Source organism: Moschus berezovskii, chromosome 14, assembly GCF_049115385.1.
Source record: "Moschus berezovskii isolate FMDL1 chromosome 14, NW_MosBer_1.0, whole genome shotgun sequence".
Classification (NCBI taxonomy): domain Eukaryota; kingdom Metazoa; phylum Chordata; class Mammalia; order Artiodactyla; family Moschidae; genus Moschus; species Moschus berezovskii.
Window position 1 is genome coordinate 51,863,390 of NC_142473.1, and position 14,937 is coordinate 51,878,326.

A 14,937-nucleotide genomic window follows, 5' to 3' on the forward strand; every position below is an offset into this window, starting at 1 on the left:
TGAATTGTTGTTGTTCTCATTTAGTGGCTAACTCATTCTGACTCTTTGTGACCCCATGAACTGTAGCCCACCAGTCTCCTCTGTCCATGGGATTTCCCAGACAAGAATACTGGAGTGGGTAACAGTTTCCTTCTCCAGGGGATCTTCTCGACCCAGGGATTGAACCCACCTACATTGAATGTCTTCTGCATTGGTAGGCAGATTCTTTACCAGTGAGTCACCAAGGAAGCTTTTGATGAATTAAGGACACTTAAATTGAACAAAATGGAGCGGTGGGGCAATAGTAGATAAGCAAAGCTGTCTTAGATGCACATATATCAAGAGACACTACAAAGAAGTGAGTGTGAATCTAAGAAAGTTGAAGAGTTTGACCATCACAGAGTTATGGGAGCATTACATTTCCCAAGATTGAAATATGGAAACATTTTCTGAGTAAAGGAACATGAAGAGAATTTATGGATGAGAATTCCTTGGTTTGTGACATTGACAAATAAGACAACATCAGTATTATAGTCTAGGAAAACCCCAATACAATGGGGAGGAACACTCAGGGAGATGGTTAAGATCAAGAGACCTGAGGAAGAAGACTCATCGAAAGCATCATATTCAAACTGAGCATATTTTTTAACCCTATAATCCAGTAGCTATATTTAGGTTGATATCTCCAGTAAACGTATTGACAATTTCCATTGTTTTCAAATAGAAACTTCATGTTATATCCATGCTGTTTTCCATCACATACTCCCAGGATCCAAGCAGGTTTTTCTGACACATCTGCCTCCCAATGATATTTCTGTGATGTGATAACCAGGGAGCCCAGGACACCATAATCTTCAACATCATCATTCTTATATATATTGTTTGGTTCCAAATCGCACACATATCTCAATTGCTTCTGGTTCTCAGAAATGGCAAGGTCCTAGCGAGAAGATTCAGGAACATGTGAACTACGGAAAAATTACAGAGTTGGATTAGGGCTATGATGTAGGTTTATTTGTGACACTGGAAAAGGGATCTTTAAAATAACTTGAATGGAAAGGTAGCGTGTGTGTGTGTGTGTGTGTGTGTGTGCTGGGAGTCAAAACAGACATCTTAAAATATGACACCTAATAGGAAATGAAAAAGCCTAAAAGATGATGAAAACAGGGTGGCTTGATAACATTGTGATGTCTCCTTACCCCAGTAGCGTTGCACATCTGTCAGTCCTGAAATAATAATAATAAACCATAAATATATATAAACAAGGGAGTCAGCTCTGAAATCTATTTTTTCCAGATTAGGGGAAGGGCTGTGGTGAGGTACTGAACTGATGAAAGGGAAGATGAGCGAACACTCGGTCACTTCCCACAAATATGACCACATCGTCAGCACAAAGTATCTGGTTTTGCTGTCTTTATCCACATCTAGAAATTGGAGCCTCCTCCCCATTTTACCCCCATCACAAGAATTCCAAGGACACCCACTTAGGTAGCACTCCTCACCGTTATAAACTCGCTGTATGTCTGTCAGATCAAGAGCTGAAGACATTCTCCTTTGTTCCTTGGGGAGAGTTCTTGGCTTCTTCAGGGTTAATGTTTCACTCCTAGGGAAGAAAAAGATTGACCCCCACATGACTGATTTCTTGTTCTTCTAAAACCACTGACTTTCACTCCATTGATGCACTTGAACTCTCTTGGGAAAGGAGAGAATGGACATTTGACTTTGGAGCCAGAAGGAATGTGCTAATGTCCACCTTCCTAGTTACCCTCTTTGTGACCTGGGACTGTATTGACCTGTCAGAAGGAGAGTTTGTTCCTTCTTTAGTGAAATAATTAACCTCTCCCTCTCTAGCTCCTAAAAAGCATATGAAATTATTTGAAACAATAATTTAGTACCATAAAAAATTAATTTGTGGAAAAATCCCCGCATAGATACATGTTCCAGGGAGATGTCAGAAAGTTAGGTAGCAGGACCTGGCTCCCAGGTGTTTGAGACACACCAGGCATGAGAACACTGTCTAGAGAGTCCCCAGATTCAAAGTCTGCTTCCCAATACAGAGGCTCTCAGAATACCGAGATCTCAGGTTCTCTGGGAATAATGACAAACGCTTGAAAAATAGGACATCAGGAATACTAAAGCAACAGTGGTTTAAATTGCATGTGTTTGTAAAAATCTTGATGCTACAATGTACACATGCAGATTCAAACACAAGGATGCTACCTTTCCATTCTGCCTTTTAGAGTATATGAGCAAGATGGATCAATTGTTTGTAGCACAGCCATAATATTCTTTGATATTCAAGTCTGTTTTTGGAAATCTAATCAGAAAGATATAGAAGGGCCAAGTCTCTTCTACACCCAAGGCAAAGTTCAAATATAAAAGAGTTGTCTCCAATTTAGGTGCTTGGCAGATAAAGAAGACATGACCTTCCCAAGGTAATTCAAGAACCTGCTAAATATGAAACCTGAGTTGCATAAGGACACCAAATGTGAATTAAATATTTGAGGTCACAGGAGTCTGTTATTGCAACATATTATTCTTATTATGGCTACTGACTAAATTCTGTGACTTTCAATGACTGCAATTATCTACCGTAGAAGTTGGTCCATTCTTAATCAATAGGAAAAATTTAGCCTTGATTTGTGAGCAGAAACTGAAGGCAAATCTATATACCATTTTTTCTGCCTTGACCATTATTTTCCTCTAATTGGCCACCAGATAAATCTAGTCAGTGATTTTAATTATTTTTATTCTATAAATGAACTATCTCTGGTCTCCAACACGTACCTTTTCAGAATGTCGTTCACATCCTAGTGAGGAAAAAAACATGAGTCAAGAAGGAATAGATCCTCCCACTTAGAAATCTTTATTACATCCCCACCACCCCTGATTGTGTGAATAGGATGGTCTCAATGTGAGAGCAAAAGTAAAGACAAGAGCGAGGCCAATCATTCTAGAAGACTCTTGTGACGCTGTCACATTTTCAACAAAGGTAAAATAGCTTTGACACTTGTAACAGCAGGAGGCTTTTAGTATGTGCTGATGAGAGAACCTAAAAAACCAACATATTCACTTTCCTGCAAAGTCATAAAATGTCCCAGGGGGCTATTTGAATATTTAATGGTTCTTTAATTTATTCAACAGAAGTATCAAGTGTTATACTGTTATTTGCCAAACTTGAAGTCAGGCTTTGGAGAATCAAAGATGAATACATAATCCTAATATTCTTCAAGCTATTTACATGGCTTTTATGAGGCTGGAAGTAAACAAATAGATTAATGTATGTGTTTTTCATGTCTCTCTAGCCTCATTTTATATACTATCAGTGATCTCTTTCATGCCCTTAAGTTCAGCATACACACGTGCAGTTGATTTCCAAATCTTTGCTGCTGCTGCTGCTGCTGCTAAGTCACTTCAGTCGTGTCCGACTCTGTGTGACCCCGTAGACGGAAGCCCACCAGGCTCCCGCGTCCCTGGGATTCTCCAGGCAAGAACACTGGAGTGGGTTGCCATTTCCTTCTCCAAAGTGTGAAAGTGAAAAGTGAAAGTGAAGTCGCTCAGTCGTGTCCGACCCTTAGCGACTCCATGGACTGCAGTCTACCAGGCGCCTCCATCCATGGGATTTTCTAGGCAATAGTACTGGAGTGGCTTGCCATTGCCTTCTCTGTCCAAATCTTTACTTTTACTCAATTTTACTCTTAAATGCTTGTTAATCTATTCAGTAAAAAATAATTCACAAGAATAAGTAATTTAGGATGTCTAATATGTAACTTACTATTCATCAACTAAACTGTCTCCTCCCATGTATCCCATTTTCATAATGTTACCAATGAGCATTCAATCACTGTCCAAAAACTAGAGCATTTATCTGCACTTTAGTTTGTACTGAGTCAGTTTTGTTCAAGTCCTTAACAGTTTGTAGCCATCTAATCTTCTTAATCATCACAGATATTGTTTTCTTTGAGCAAATATTTATCAGTATATTTGGTGTCTTTACTATTAGACTTATTTCCATGTTACTAAAAACTAGTACAACAGTTAGGTCCACACACAAAAAACAAAAAACAAAGTCTCTCTGCTCTTTTCTTGTATATGACAAAAATCAAATAAAACTTCAATAAATAGAAAATTTTGTGAATACAGTTACAACTTTAATCAGTGCTTAATTTTGAAGCTCCAACCTTGTCATCAGAATCTGGTCTGTGTCTTTCTCCAATTCTGTTTACTCCACCTATATTGACTTTTGGAGAAGGAAATGACAGCCCACTCCAGTATTCTTACCTGCAGAATTCCATGGACAGAGGAGCCTGGTGGGGTATAGTCCATGGGGTTGCAAAGAGTCAGACATGACTGAGCAACTATCATTCATATTGACTTTATTCTCAGTTAATGAAGAAAGCAAAAATCTCCTAACATAAACTCCAGAAGAAAAGAGAAATTTTCTTCCCATTATTCTGAAAAGTTCAGATGCTTGCAGGCATTAGCCTGTAGGATTGGGTGCAATATTAAAAGCATCATTGTGCTGTTGCTGGAAGGAAATGAAGCAGTGGTACAGGAAGTTTCTGTTTTTACTGAAATGAAGTTGGTGTTAGTCAGGAGTAGATCATGATGGGATAGGAAACATTCTAATCATTAGAGCAACTATTAGGAAAAAATGAAAAAATATACATAGTTAGAAAATAGCTAAACAATATTTTATACCAGAGATATTTGCTTAGCACAAAAGAAGCTAATTGAAGTGAAAGAGAAGAATGAAAACTAGCCATGCTGCTGCTGCTGCTAAGTCACACAGAATGAAAATAGAAAAATGATAAATTAAAATGTAACCAGATCAATGATTGCATTATTAAATGTCATTGTATTAATACCCCCATTAAAAGGAAGATTTTTTGACCCGATAAAAAGCCACTATTGCTACCTACAGGACATATATTTTACATTCAACAATATAAGAAGGGTGAAGTTAAAAATATAGAAAGCTATACAACATACAAACAGTAAAGCTCAAGTGTTCATGTCACAGATGCTGGGGTTTCTTGCCCAGTGTTACCTGCAGCATCTCCATTGTTGATCCTTTCAAACGATGTTCCACATCTGAGATGAGATTTCTCACCAGCTGGCTCTGCTGGATCAGCACATGCTCAGAGTCTGCCAGGTTACGTAGACCAACTTCCTCCTTATTCTTCAGTTTTTGCATTTCCTTCACCTCCTCATATTTAAGGTTCTTTTTCAGTTTTTGAAACACTGCCTTGACATTTTGTCTCTCATGTTGTATTTGATCCTTCAGGAGTACGAGAAAGAGAGAGAGGAAGACAGAGAGAGAGAAAGGAGGGAAGCAATGATTAGGGAAGCTCACATGATATTTCTTTTTTCTCTACATCACATTTCAAAACAGTAGTCCCAAGTCTGCATTGTTGAAGACAATTCATAGCCAAATGGGACCCCTGGCTGTGACTCAATCTTCACACAGATGTCCAGGATGCTCGTGCCTTCCTGTATTACTCTTGACTCCCTCCCACCACCTTCTGCTAAGGTTGAATGATTAGGACAGATTATGTTTGACAGAACTATGAAAGTGAAAGTCATTCAGTTGTGTTCAACTCTTTGCAACCCCATGGACTATACAGTCCATGGAATTCTCCAGGCCAGAATACTGGAGTGGGTAGCCTATCCCTTCTCCAAGGGATCTTCCCAACCAAGGAATCAAACAGGGGTCTCCTGCATTGAAGGCAGATTCTTTAATAGCTGAGCTACCAGGGAAGCCAGGACAGAGCCATGAGCCATTGCTAAATGTCTCATTCAGAAGAGTCAAGGACAAAAACACATGACAGGAGTGGAATATGAAATTCCCTTGTTATCCTCATGAGAGATGCCCTCTATATAAATACCTCCCTTCCAGTATCTATGTTCATTTGTGATATGTTCCCTTTTTAGCACCACCCCTATCAGGGATAGGATGAAGGAAAGGACTAATCAAATGACAACTGTCGGGGAACAAAGAGGAAGGCCGCTACTTGTGACCACCCAAGGTCCTGTCCAAGATATCTAACTCCCTCAGGAAGTGCCTTCTCCTACCTTCCAGGCGGCAGTCTGTGCTCTGACTTTAACTTCCAACTCCTCAGCTTCCAGCTGCTTCTCCCTCAGCTTCTCTAGAGCTTCCTGGAGTTTCTTCTGTGAGAAAAGAACCACACCAGAGTCAAGCTATGGACTTTCTCAGCATCACTGTAGAGGACAAATGAGAGAGAAATGAGGCTGATTTCCAAAGTGAATCCACTTTACAAAAACTGTAGAGAACAGCTAGTAGAATCTATGACCTAGGAGAAAATCTGAGGTGAGGAATATATTCTTAAGACTCAAGAGATAGGAGGCAGCATTCTCTCTCCAAAGAAGACGGATTCTCTTAGTTCTAGAAGAAACCTGATCCTGCAGCAGGGAAACAACTTACACATCAATCTACCCAGTGTCCTCATTACCCTCCTGTTCAAAATCATCATGAGAGCATCTTTGGGCATCAGATCTCCACCTGCTTCTGACTGAAAGTCTGTGTGTAGGATCATTACTTTATAGGGGAATTCACAGAAACATCCCTCAGACATCAGAAGGTAGCATAGGAAGAAAAGAGATCACAGGCCTCAAGTCCATGGTGACCAGGTAAATAAAGTCCAATGCAAAGTGGAGATTTCCCCTCAAGTAACACTTTATGACCTGTCTTTCCTCCATCCTTCTCTCTTACCTGATAGTCCTGGGAAACCTCTTCTATGAGGAATGTGTGGTGACCATGGTGCTCCTGGGACCGCTCACAAAGCCAGCAAATGACTTCCCTGTCCTCCTCACAGAAGAGCATGAGTTTCTCTCCATGGCGCAGACATAGATTTCTCTCGTGCTCCACCTCTGGGCTCAACTTGACCTCTCTGAGCCTCTGTACTATGTTGGCCACATGCCTATTAGGCCGCAGGTTCCCAAGCTCATAACTAATTCTGCACACAGGGCACCTTCTCTCCTCGTCTTGGCCACTCATGGACACCATGTTGTTTGCAGTGATGCAGGCTTGGCAGAAGCTGTGGCCACAGTCAAGGCTCAGAGGTTCTGTCAGAAGCTCCAGGCAAATGGGGCAGGTCACCTCCTCCTGTAGGTTCACAACGATTCCTGAAGCCATGAGAGTTGCTCAATTGCTCTGACTTGTCCTGCCTTTTGAGGGTATTCTTTCTCAGAGATTCCTGTGTGTTGGAAGGTTTAAAAAGGGGCAGAGTTAGAAAGAAATGCAAGATACTAGTTGTGAATGAATTAAGTACAGTCCAATACAAGATTATTGAGGGACAAAAGTGAAACGTGAAGATACAGATAAGGAGCTTGGTGACCTGGTAAACAGGACATTTCATAATACTTTAAATATTTTTATTTATTTTTTTAATTGAATGGGAATTTGCTCTATGACTCAGGGAACTCAAACCAGGACTCTATACCAACATAGAGGGGTGGGATGGGGAGGGAGGTGGGAGGGAGGTTCAAGAGGGAGGGGACATACGTATACCTATAGCTGATTTATGTTGATATTTGGCAGAAACCAATACAATTCTGTAAAGACATTTCATAATAATTTCAAATACTTTATTCTTGATTCATGTCACATGACAAATTACATCCTTATCTGTGGAATTATATTTATTATTTAATTTTACTAAACAAAAGGATGACCTGACATATTTTCCACTAGGATCCCTATGTGACCCACCATCTTTCCATGCCCCAATTATCCTCAGTATAAAAATATCAGTATGACTGCCTCTTGGACTTCAGTAAACTATCCTTAAGTGTTCTCTTATCACATAGACCTGCTCTGAAGACTTATCACAGTGTAATCATTGTCATCATTTGTTGGACTTTTACAATGATTTCCCTTATTGTCATGACATAATTTTAATATATGACAAGGATTCCCAGGTGGCTTAGTGGTAAAGAATCTGCCTGCCAATACAGCAGACGCAGGTGACTCAGGTTCAATCCCTGGGTCAGGAAGATCCTCTGCAGGAGGAAATGGCAACCCACTCCAGTAATCTTGCTGGGAAAATCTCAAGGACAGAGGAGTCAGGTGGGCTTCAGTCCGTGAGGTCACAAAGAGTTGATCACAACTGAGCACACACATATAATATTTGACTATGTGTGTCCGTACATGGTAAGAGCAAACCCGTTATCAGTATGTAAAGAGAGATGGTGACTTACAAAGATCACATATCTTCAATACACAGTGGAACTAATCCTAATGTATTAGAGGGTCCTCCTTCAGGGGCCTGTCTCCTACACACTGAGCTAATCAAAGACAAACAAAGGCAAATTCATGGACTCAATTAATACCCAGTGCAGTGGGGGTGTGAAAGTGAAGAGATACAGATCACTTGGGAGGTACTGGGAAGTCTTTGTGGGTAAACAGTGATTTTACCTTGGCCTGGAAATAGGTCAAGAATATTGATAAGAGCCCAAAGATGTGTGTGTATAAGAGGATTATAGGAGGGAGGTAGTATCAATATATTCAACAGATCACACAAGTCAGGTATCCGAAAGCACATAAACACAGGTGAAATAAATGTCAGTCTTGAAAAAAAACCTCAATATATTGGGCAAGATCATTCGACTAATTATCACTAATAAGTAACATATGCTAGCAACTAGGCTAATATCCATGAAAAAGAAATATGAGTCTAAACAGATGATTTAAACCACTATTAATTTGATATTCACCTGAAAAGTAATAGTAAATAAAAATTCAGCCTTAGGTGCATATATATATATATTTGTATACACAAAAAAGAATAAATGTGGAAAACATTACCAAGAAGATGCAGATCTTGTTTAGAAATCAAATTGGAGAATATAAGGATTATCCAAGAGTTTCAGCTTGAAAACACAACAGTGAAAGTGCAAACTGAAGAAGATAAAGGAAACATGGAATGGGAAAGAAGAAATAAACGTACCAGGAAGAGGAAATGAGTTGTGCGTGGAAGACATATCATCTTGTGTGTGTTTAAAAAGGCCAGTGTGGCTGGTGTACAGAGGACTGCTAGGCTTTCTGCGTCCCAAGAGGCTGCAGTGACATTAAAGATGACACTTCCCAAGTTATGTAACATTCAGGGACCCATCTCCAAGAGTCAAGAGAAGTTATCAATGTTTTTCCATCAGAGAGGAGTAGGGGCATGACCATCTGTACCCTTGGGCTGTGAGATGTTGGGTGGACCCAGTGTGGATTGGGAAGATCAGGTAGGATGCAGGCACAGTTGCTCAGTGGAGAGAGGATGATAGCTTCAGGGATGGGGTAATGAAGGAAATGCTGGGCAGCAGGTGAGAGTGAGAGATAAGAAGAGGTAAAAGGACAAGATTGGGAGTTCGACTAGACATGTGGGGACAAGGGGTAACATCAGTCTGGGAATTTTTCTACCTGTAAAGGTAATAGTGGCTTACTCTTCTAAGTTTTGTTATTATTCTTGTTGTTTGTTTTGTGTTGTGAGTGTATGTGTGTATATTTTGTTTTTCTGGGAAGCCTACTGGGTTACAATAAAGTAAAAAGTCAGCAGAATTTTGGGAGGGTAACAGGCAGGAAGGCCAGGGATCTCCAAATGGAGGAAATAGGCTGCAAGTGTCAGACATTTTTTATGCCTCCCTTAAGCGGCAGGAGGAAACAAACAAGTGTCAGAATTTTTTCCTTCTCTATACAAAATTAAAAGAAGCTTTCTCTTAAAATTCTGTGTTGCTATGATGACACTTTGTTCCACCTGAACTTAACTTTTCTCAAACCTTGAGCTAACCAACATGTTTTTCTCATGGAAATATTTTTCATAAGCTATGTTAATGAAACTATGTATTTGCTTTGGAATTTGCCTTTCTTCAAAGTGGTTCCACCTAAGACTAACTTTTTTTCTTTTCTCAAATCTTGGGCAGATAATAGCTCAACAAACCAGTATTCATATCAATTGTTTTACGGCTGGGGGATGACACACCTTGTGTCATCCCATCTCAAAAATGCATATTGTGGGGGAGGGGCCTGGTGAAACTCCCTCAGCCTTGAGGTGTCTCTCTTATCTGATTAATAGCTTTCTAACAGACATAAAAACAGCTTGCTAAAACTAGCAAGGGGGGCACTATTTCTTCCCCCTTCTGATGTCTATGTCAGAAGCTTTGTCTATCTCTTTTGTACGTTAATAAAAATTTGTTAAACAAAGCTCTGAGCAATCAAGCCTCATCACTAGTCCCAGATTGAATTCCTGTTCTCTGGAGGCCAAGAATCCTGATGTCTTTCACGGCTCTGCAACAACCGTTCACTTTAAGGCCACATTTTTGACAGTAAAACTAGTCTGGATGTATTAAGTGCATTTTGGTAGGCGCACAAGATAACACACTAATGAATATCAAGGTCAGGGGTAGACATTATATCATTTTATAGCTAAAACTTTGCTTAAAATGTGGTGAGGGGCCTCCAATTATCTCTCATCCTAGTCAAGATCCAGCTACCGCTTAGATGCATCAAGAGCCTATAAAGAAGGGAGGCACAGAGCATGCATTCAGACATGAAATGGCAAAATGTATTTTCCTTGCAGTGCTCCAAGGATCTAATATCAAAGCAGCTAGATCCACAAAGAGACATGAAGGAACTAGTCCTCATACCTGAAGGATGACACCCCACCACTCTCTAAGCAGTGATACAGGCTTCCCTCGACAACAGGAAGATAGATATGGGAACATGAATGGCATCTGCCTGATGAAACTTAAGTCATTTGACTCCCATAATGTCAGAAGCTTGATCCTTACCTTTGATCTTTTAACTTGGAGCTCATGAATATACAAACTTAAAACACCTCAGATATAACAGCCAAAGATAAACATAAAGGACATAAAAAGACAATATTTACATAAAAGGGGAAATAGTAAGATCGAGATGACTTTCTTCTTTTGTGACTGCAGTTTAACTGTTTCTCTAAACATAATATAGCCACAAGTTGTGAATGTTATATGAGAAAACTTCACTTGTCCCAAATACAATTGGAATGTGAAATTGGGTTTTGTAATATTTCCCAGGAAGTCATCTACTATTATTTAATATAAATACCTTACAATACTAGCAAAGTAAAACCTGAAAAACTAAAGTAACAAAACATTTCTAAGGCCTTGTAGCAATTGGCCTGACAGAGGTGAACTGTATGAGTTCAGAAGACAAGGGCCTAACACTGACTGTGCCTGAGAGGGTGGCAGAGGTGGCAGAGGTGACTGTCTCCAAAGTCAACCTTGATAAAATGAGACTTGGTCAGAAGAAGGGAAATTGGGGCGAGGAAAAAGATTTGACTCGTGTCATCCATGTGCCTGAGAAAGGTGGATGCAGATGAAACTTCTATAGGAAGGAGGAAAGGGGGGGGAAGGAGAGACTCCTCTAAATTACTTTCCATGTTGTTATGATAATACTTCTCTGACATCCTTTTATATCATTAATACCAATCAAGTAAGATTTTAAAAATAAAAGTTAGATATCACTGTTATTAGATGTTAAATGCTTCCAGATGTCACTTCTAGAAATTCTTCCCATGTGCTCCCCTTGCCTCTGATCTCTCAGCTGAGCTGGTTCAAGGTGGTCGATCTGGCTCAAGGAGAAGGACAAACAGGTTAGGGATGTAAGGAAGTGCAGCAGTTCCCTGTGTCTGGACAATAGAATTCATGAGAGGCTGCAGAACCTTCCAGATGTCATAGCATCCAACACCTGAGCCTGGGCAAGCCTAGGGAATGAGAATATACCTACACGGTCATGCAGATAAATGACTGTCCTCAGCAAGGTGCAGTTCAAACTCACAGAATGGGAAGGAGCTGTGGGTAGATTCAGCCTTGAGAAATAAACATCCCTTTCAAGGAAGAAACAATAAAGTCATTTGCTTTATTCCAACCCTGCTTCTTGTAATAGTTCCCCTTCCCAGACATATCTTCAATCAGCACTCTCAGCAGGAAGTCTGAAAGTTGGGCTTTTTCCCCCTTTAGAACAGCTTCCACACAACAAATAAAACTCACCCAAGAAGATTTAATTTTTTCTACTGTGTCTTGGAAACTCTGTCCTCTACAAACTACTCAGCTATCCTCAGACACCAGTGGAGAAGTTGTATTTCCTTGGAGAAGAGTGAAGGCAGGACCTGGGCAGATGTTTTCAGGATTCAGTCACCACATCAAGGGCCTGACCGCCCCTAAGAAGATTCCTATTAGAAGGTGAGGGGAAATGAAAGTTAAATTCAAGAGTGTGGAGTAAGGGCAGGAAAGGACAAGATAAACTGCAGACCAATAGAAGCTCTCCGCATAGGTTCTGTGGGCAATGACAAGGCTTTTGTGCCTGAGCCTGGTGGGTCAGTGATAGTTTTTTTCTATCTCAGCTCTCCTCCTGGAAACTATTCTCCCATCTCTTCAAAGTATTCTATCCTTTGGAAAACTAAACTTACTGAGCAAGTTAATTTCACAGACATCCAACTTGTCTTGTTTCCTTACTAATAAGCTGTCTGGCGTAAAGAGTAAAGTATTCCCTTTACCCCAGTGAAGACCCACACTGAGGATTTCCCTGAGGCAGCAACGCTGCCGTGCTCTCCCCTGGCCCGTGTCCATAAGCTAAAATAAGTGAATCTAGCCGGTCTATCCTATTACGTCATGTTAGAGGAAATGGCTCAACAAATCTGAAATTACTCAGGTGGTTGGTCAGAGGGGCAATCACAGAGCAGTTGTTCACTGATGCCGACTTTCAGGAGATGGACATGATATGACCAAATTGACACTTTTCCTAAAGAGGCTGAGAAAGATGAAACTGTAGGAGTGTCATTTATTGGGGAATATCATCTAATATTATTTAACATATAATCCCTATGACCTTAACATAATAATGATAAAGTAGGAAAATTAGTGAGATGGTTAATTTTATGTGTCAACAAGGGGCTTCCCAGGTAGCTCAGTGGTAAAGAATCTGCCTGCCTATTCAGGAGACCCAGGAGACATAGATTCAATCCCTGTATTGGGAAGATCCTCTGGAGTAGGAAATGGCGACCCACTCCAGTATTCTTGCCTGGGAAATTTCATAGACAGAGAAGCCTGGCAGACTACCATCCAAGGGGTGGCAAAGAGTCAGACAAACTGAGCACACGTGTCAACAAGACTAGTCACTGGGTGCCCAGATTAGACATTCTTTCTGGGTGTGTCTGTGAATGTGTTGTTTACAGATGAGATTAGAATTGCATCTGAAGACTCAGTAGTTTGCTTTCCCCAAGTTGGTTGGACATCATCCAATTTGTGGAAGGAATGAGAGCTAAGATATGAGTATGTGCATATACATACAGACACAGAAACTGGAAAAAAAAATCCTCCTTAGAATCTCTTGTCAAATCAAAGGTTGTCCAAAGTTAAAGAAACTGGGAATTCTTGGGAACAAGTAGGGATGAGAGCAGGTATTCCTGATCCACGTTATTTTTTTTTTAAACTTTGACTCTGTTGGAATCCTCAAGTTTTAATAAATACTGGATTATTGATTGGAAATAAAGAAAAGCTGGATTTCTTTAAATATTTCTTCTCCCTCTTTCCTCTTTTTTCTAATGGTGTACACATTGACTGGTTTTAGAAAAGGCAGAGGAATCAGAGATCAAATTGCCAACATCCGCTGGATCACAGAAAAAGCAAGAGAATTCCAGAAAAAGATCTATTTCTGCTTTATTGACTACGCCAAAGCCTTTGACTGTGATGCTTATTTAACTTATATGCAGAGTACATCATGAGGAACGCTGGGCTGAAAGAAGCACAAGCTGGAATCAAGATTGCTGGGAGAAATATCAATAACCCCAGATATGCAGATGACACCACCCTTAATGCAGAAAGTGAAGAGGAACGAAAAAGCCTCTTGAAAAAAGTGAAAGAGGAGAGTGAAAAAGTTGACTTAAAGCTCAACATTCAGAAAACTAAGATCATGGCATCTAGTCCCATCACTTCATGGGGAATAGATGGGGAAACAGTGGAAACACTCTCAGACTTTATGTTTTTGGGCTCCAAAATCACTATGGATGCTGATTGCAGCCATGAAATTAAAAGACGCTTACTCCTTGGAAGGAAAGTTATGACCAGCCTAGATAGCATATTGAAAAGCAGAGACATTACTTTGCCAACAAAGGTCTGTCTAGTCAAGGCTATGGTTTTTTCAGTGGTAATGTATGGTTGTGAGAGTTGGACTGTGAAGAAAGCTGAGTGCCAAAGAATTGATGCTTTTGAACTGTGATGTTGGAGAAGACTCTTGAGAGTCCCTTGGACTGCAAGGAGGTCAAACCAGTCCATCCTAAGGGAGATCAGTCCTGGGTGTTCATTGGAAGGACTGATGCTAAAGCTGAAACTCCAATATTTTGGCCACCTCATGCGAAGAGTTGACTCATTGAAAAAGACCCTGATGCTGGGAGGGATTGGGGGCAGGAGGAGAAGGGGACGACAGAGAATGAGATGGCTGGATGGCATCACTGACTCGATGGACATGAGTTTGAGTGAACTCCGGGAGTTGGTGATGGACAGGGAGGCCTGGCGTGCTGTGATTCATGGGGTCGCAAAGAGTCAGACACGACTGAGTGACTGAAATGAAATGAAATAATGACACATTATGCTAGTAGTGCCCTTCCTAAAACTGTCAGGTGGCTCTTACAGAATTTCCTTATTTACTTACTTAATGCTGTCCTAGATGTTTGTTGCCACACAGGCTTTCTCTACTTGTGGCAGTTGGGGTCTACTCTAGCCACAATATGCGGGCTTCTCACTGCAGTGGCTTCTCTTGTTTCAGCGCTCATGCTGTAAGGTTAGTTGCTTCACGGCACGCAGTATCTTCTTGAATCAGGGACCGAACTCATGTCTCCTGTATTGGCTGGGGGATTCTTTACCACTGAGCTACCAGAGAAGTGTTCCTCATTATTTAGTATCATATTTCTC

General features: G+C 40.6%; 1 protein-coding gene across 1 annotated transcript; it reads right to left on the minus strand.

Annotated features, from left to right (window-relative positions):
• Positions 1 to 471: 471 nt before the first annotated feature.
• LOC129553877 (tripartite motif-containing protein 5-like) lies at positions 472 to 12,222 on the minus strand. The gene is made up of 8 exons (XM_088843127.1): positions 12,019 to 12,222; positions 6,713 to 7,196; positions 6,055 to 6,150; positions 5,030 to 5,260; positions 2,767 to 2,789; positions 1,482 to 1,582; positions 1,179 to 1,205; positions 472 to 947 (listed from the first exon to the last, which is right to left on the minus strand). Exons 2-8 carry the CDS (start codon positions 7,133 to 7,135, stop codon positions 886 to 888), a joined length of 963 nt encoding a protein of 320 aa, XP_088699253.1. The 5' UTR covers positions 7,136 to 7,196; positions 12,019 to 12,222; the 3' UTR covers positions 472 to 885.
• Between the last annotated feature and the right edge of the window lie 2,715 nt (positions 12,223 to 14,937).